The sequence below is a fragment of the Penaeus vannamei genome, chromosome 13 (assembly GCF_042767895.1).
Source record: "Penaeus vannamei isolate JL-2024 chromosome 13, ASM4276789v1, whole genome shotgun sequence".
Lineage (NCBI taxonomy): Eukaryota > Metazoa > Arthropoda > Malacostraca > Decapoda > Penaeidae > Penaeus > Penaeus vannamei.
The window spans coordinates 39,579,519-39,584,518 of NC_091561.1; the positions used below are offsets into that span (position 1 = coordinate 39,579,519).

The 5,000-nt window shown below is 49.1% G+C and overlaps 1 protein-coding gene across 3 annotated transcripts in view; it reads left to right on the forward strand.

Annotated features, from left to right (window-relative positions):
- Positions 1-5,000, forward strand: part of LOC138863816 (ketimine reductase mu-crystallin-like) — a 38,933-nt gene that overhangs the window by 30,727 nt on the left and 3,206 nt on the right. For all 3 annotated transcript variants that reach the window (XM_070129255.1, XM_070129254.1, XM_070129256.1), the window contains exons 6-7: positions 1,055-1,247; positions 2,579-2,680. In XM_070129255.1, the coding sequence (XP_069985356.1) occupies positions 1,055-1,247; positions 2,579-2,680 (295 nt within the window). The remainder of the gene's footprint in view (positions 1-1,054; positions 1,248-2,578; positions 2,681-5,000) is intronic.

Genomic DNA, 5,000 nt, shown 5'->3' on the forward strand with positions numbered 1-5,000 from the left:
TTGACAGGTTTGTAAATACCCAATGGCCTTGTTGACAAACTGCTTCGGACTCTGGCTTGTGGTTCCTAACAGCTGGGATCACCTCGGTGCTGGTTCATGTCCCTTTAATGGGCTTTGTCCTGTCGAGATATCTTTTTGGGGCGATGTATATATATATATATATATATATATATATATATATATATATATATAGATATATATATATAGGTGTGTGTGTGTGTGTGTGTGTGTGTGTGTGTGTGTGTGTGTGTGTGTGTGTGTGTGTGTGTGTGTGTGTGTGTGTGTGCGTGTGTTTGTGTGCGTGTGTGCTTGTGTGTGTGCGTGTGTGTGTGTGTGTGCTTGTGTGTGTGCGTGTGTGTGTGTGTGTGTGCGTGTTTGTGTGTTTGTTTGTTTTGGGTGGTGGGTTGAGAGGGGGGACTTTTTAAATTTATTTTGGTTGGTTGGTTTTCTGTTCTGTGTCAGTTTTTGTCTTTCGTTATCCTTCTAGTTATCTTTGTCTGTCTTGTTTGTTTGGCTTTCTTTGTTATTCTGTCTCTCTCTCTCTTGCTTACTTTTTTTCTCTCTCTATTTCTTACTTTCGCGCTCTCTCTCTTTTTTTCTTACTTTCTCCTCTCTCTCTCTCTCCTTCCCTCTGCTACTTCCCTTTGCCCTGCCCTCACATACGAACATCCTATCAACAATCTTCTTCTCTCCCTTTTCCTCCCTTCCCCCTCCTCACCTCGTACCCTCCTTTCCCTCACCTCGTACCCTCCTTTCCTTCCCTCCCCTTCCCTTCCCCTCCCCTCACTCTCCCCTCTCTTCCCCTTCCCTCTCCCTCCCTCCCTGCCCTCATCCCCCTCCCCCTCCCCTCCCTCTCCTCCTCCTCCCCCTCTCCCCTTCCCCCTCCCCACCCCCTCCCCCTCCCTCCCTTCGCCTTTCCTCCCCTTCCTTCCCTCCCTCTCCTCCATTCCCCACCCCCCTCCCCTTCCCTCCCTCTCTCCCTCCCTCCCTCTCCCCTCCCTTCCCCTCCCTCTCCCCTCCCCTCCTCCCCTCCCATCCCTCCCCTCTCCCTTAGATCCGCATCTGGTCCCGCACTCCTTCTTCAGCGGAGAGCCTGGCGTCTCTCCTGAAGTCCGAGGGCGTTCCTGCCGAAGCCGCGACGACGGTGGAGGAGGCGGTGGAAGGCGCTGACGTCATCAACACGTGCACGCTCTCGACCACGCCCATTCTGAAGGCCGAGTGGGTCAAGGAGGGCGCGCATATCAACAGTGAGTGGGTTGCGTGTGGTTGCGGGCGTGTGGTTTAATGTTGGAGGTGTGTTGGCTTTGTCTTTCGTCTGTTGGTGTTTTTGTTTTGTCTATTTTTATTCTTTTGATGATTTTTTTTATTTATCTTTATATTCATCTTTTGTTGTTTTTGTTTTGTCTATTTTTATTCTTTTGATGATTTTTTATGTATCTATATATATTTATCTATATATCTATGTTTTGTCTATTTTTATTTTTTGATGATTTTTTATTTATTTTTATATTTATCTATTTATATATTGATGATTTATTTATTTATTTATTTATTTATCTATTTACTTATTAATGATTTTGTTATTTTGTTTGATAACATGACCGTTTATATAAATGTAAATATTCTATTTATGTAATAATGATAGTGATGATAATAATGATAATAAAGATGAAAATAACAAAAATAATGATAATAATGATAACAATAGTAACAATAATTATCATAGTAATGATAATGATAATAGTAGTAATCGTGATAATCACCCATTCATCTCCCTCCTTCCCTTCCCTTCATTTTCCTCCTCCCCTCATTTTCCCAATTTCCTCATTTCTCTCATTTTCCTTCTTTCCTCCTTTCTCCTCATTTTTTTCAATTTCCTAATTTTCCTCCTCATTTGCTTCTTCTCTTTATGTGTCTCCTTTTCCTACTATCGTCATTTTTTTCCAATTTCCTCATTTTCCTTTTCTTCACATTTTCCTCTTCTCTTAATTTCTCTCATTTTCCCAATTTCTTTAATTTCCCTCCTCTCCTCGTTTTTTTCAGTTTCCTCACTTTCCTCCTCTCCACATTTTCCTCATCATTTCATTTCTCTCCTTTTCCTCATTTCCCTATTTTTTCTCCTCTCATCATTATTCAAATTTTCCTTCTCTCCACCTTTTCCTCTTCCCCATCCTCATTTTTCTCCTCCTAATTTTCCTCTTCTCTTTATTTCCCCTATTTCTCTCCGTTTCCTCCTCTCGTCATTTTTATTCAATTTCCTTATTTTCCTCATTTCTCTCCCTTTCATCCTCTCATCACCATTCAAATTTCCTAATTTTCCTCTTCTCTTCATTTTCCTCATTTCTCTCCCTTTCATCCTCATCATCATTCAAATTTCGTCATGTTTCATCTCTTCTCCTCATTTTCCTTATTTCTCTCACTTTCATCATCATTCAAATTTCCTCATTTTCCTCTTCTCTTCATTTTCCTCATTTCTCCCCTTCACCCTCTCATCATCATTCAAATTTCTTCATTTTTCATCTCTCTTCCTCATTTTCCCCACCTTTCCTCCTCATTTCTCCTCCTTTCCTCCCCTCAGGCGTCGGTGCTCCTCGACCCGACTGGCAGGAGATGGAGGAGCAGCTCGTCCGCAGCGCCACCGTGTACGCAGACAGCAGGGAGGCAGCGTACAAGGAGGCAGGTGAGGAAAAGGGTGGGAGGGAAGGGTGGGGAGGAAGGGAGGAAAAGGGTGTGAGGGAAGGGTAGGGGTGTGTGAGGGTAGGGTGGGAGGGGAAAGAGGGTGGAGGTGAGGAAGGGTGGGGAAGGGCAGAGGGGTGGGAGGAAGAAGAAGGAGGAGGAGGGAGAGGATGGGAAGGAAGAATTGAGGTAGAGGAGGAGGGTGAGGAGGAAGGGTGGGAGGGTGAAGGGAGGGTGTGAGGGGAGAGGGTGGGAGGGAAGGGTGGGAGTGGAAGGGTGGGGAGGAAAGGGTGGGGTGAGAGGAAGGGGTGTGAGGGGGAGAGGGTGGGAAGGAAGGGAGGGTGGGAGGAGGAGAGGGTGGGGAGTGAGAGGGTGGAGAGAGGGTGAGGAAAGGGTGAAAGGGGTGAGGAAAAGGGGTGAGGGAGTGTGGGAGGGAAGGGAGGGGTGAGAGAGGAGAGGGTGAGGAGGGAGAGGGTGTGAGGGGTGAGAGGAGTTGAGGGGAGAGGTGGAGGGTGAAGGGTGGGGGTGTGAGAGGGGTGGGGAAGGAGTGAGAAGAATGGGAGAGGGTACGTGGAGTGAGAGGAAGGGCGAGGTGGGGGTGAGAGGGGGAAGAGGGTTGGTTGGAAGGGGTGAGGAAAGGGTGGGATGAGAGGTGAAGGAAAGGTAGGAGGTGTAAGGAGGTAGAAGAAAGGAAGGGTGAGAGGGGTGGGGGGACAGGGGTGAGGGAAGAGTGGAGGAAAGGGGTGAGGGGGGAAATGGCGAGTTAGTTTGAGTTGAAAGGGGTGAGGAAAGGGTGGGGGGGGGAGGAAAGGATTGGTTGAAGGGAAAGAGGGTAGAGGGAAAGAGGGTGGGAAGAAAGGAATGTATGAAAGAGGTGGGGAAGGGTGGGAGGGAAGGGTTGGTTGGAAGGGGAAAGGGGTGAGGAGTGAAGAAAGGAGAGGGTGAGAGGGTGAGAGGTGTAGAGAGAGTGGGGAGGGTGAAGAATGGAAGGGGAGAGGGGTGAAAGGGGTGAAGGTGGAGAAGGGAAGGGTACGAGGAGTGAGGAAAGGGTGATTTCTGGGGGTGGGAGTGACGAAAGGGGCTGGAAGGGGAGAAGGGAGGGAAGGATGGAGAGGAGAGGAAGGAGGCAGGGGAGAAGAGAGAAGCAGGTGAAATGGCGAGTTGGTTTAAGAGGAGGAAAGGGATGAGGTGCGGGGTGGGTGGGTGAGGAAAGATTGGCTGAAGGGCAAAGAGGGAGAGGGGGAATGCTGGAGAGTGTGATGGAAACGGGGAGTGGGAGAGGTTGGTTGGGAAGGGTGAAGAGGTGAGTGTCGGAGAAAAGGTAGGGGGGAAAGGAGAGATTGGAGAAGGGGTGGAAGGAAGAGAAGGGGTGAGGGTGAAGAAGGGAGGTGGGGGAAGGAGAGGTGAGGTGGGGAAAGAGGTGAGATGACTTATAGAGGGAGGGCATGGAAGGAAAGCGTGGAATAGGGGAGGGTAGAAAGGGGATGAGAGTGAGGGTGGCAGAGGTGAGGATAGGGGTGAGGGGAGAAGGGAGGAAAGCTGGGAGGTGATGGAGGGGGAGAGGGAGAGAGGGTAGAGAGGGGAAGAGGGAGTGTCGGGAGTAGGGGGAGAAGGAGAGATTGGAGAAGGGGGGTGGAGAGAGAGTGGAGAGAGAGTGGAGGAGAGAGGGAGAAGGTGGGGAGAGGGAGAGCGTGGAAGAAGGGTGAGCAGGGAGAGAGGGAGGGGGAGCAGAGGTGAGGAGAATACCACATGCGAAGCGACAAGTTTGTATTTTAAGGTCCTTGCAGAGAGGAAGAGCAGGGGAGGGGGAGATGGGTGGAGGAGATAGGGGAAAAGGGGTGATAAAAATGGGGAGAGAAAGGAGGGGAGTAGAGGGAATGGGAGGAAAGAAGGAAAGAGTTGGTAGAGAAAAGGAGATGGAGTAGAAAGGGGAAATGAGAGAGGGAGAGAAAGAGATAGGAGGAAAGGGGTGATAAAATGGGGATAAAAAGGGGGAGGGAAGGAGGGGAGAGAGGGAATGGGAGAAGGAAGGAAAGAGAGGTAGAGAAAAGGAGAGGAGTAGAAGGGGGAAAGGAGAGAGGGAGATAAAGAGAGCGGGGGAAAGGGGTAATAAAATGGGGATAAAAAAGGGTGCAGAGAAGAGGGGGATGGGAGAAGGAAGGTGAGGCTGAATAAGAGGAGGTAGAGAAAAGGAGATGGAGTAGAAGGGGGAAATGAGAGAGGGAGAGAAAGAGAGAGGGGGGGAAGGGGAAGAATGGAAGAAGAGAAGAGGGAATGGGAGAAGGAAGGAAAGAGAAAAGGAAAAGAAAAGGGCAGAGAAAAGA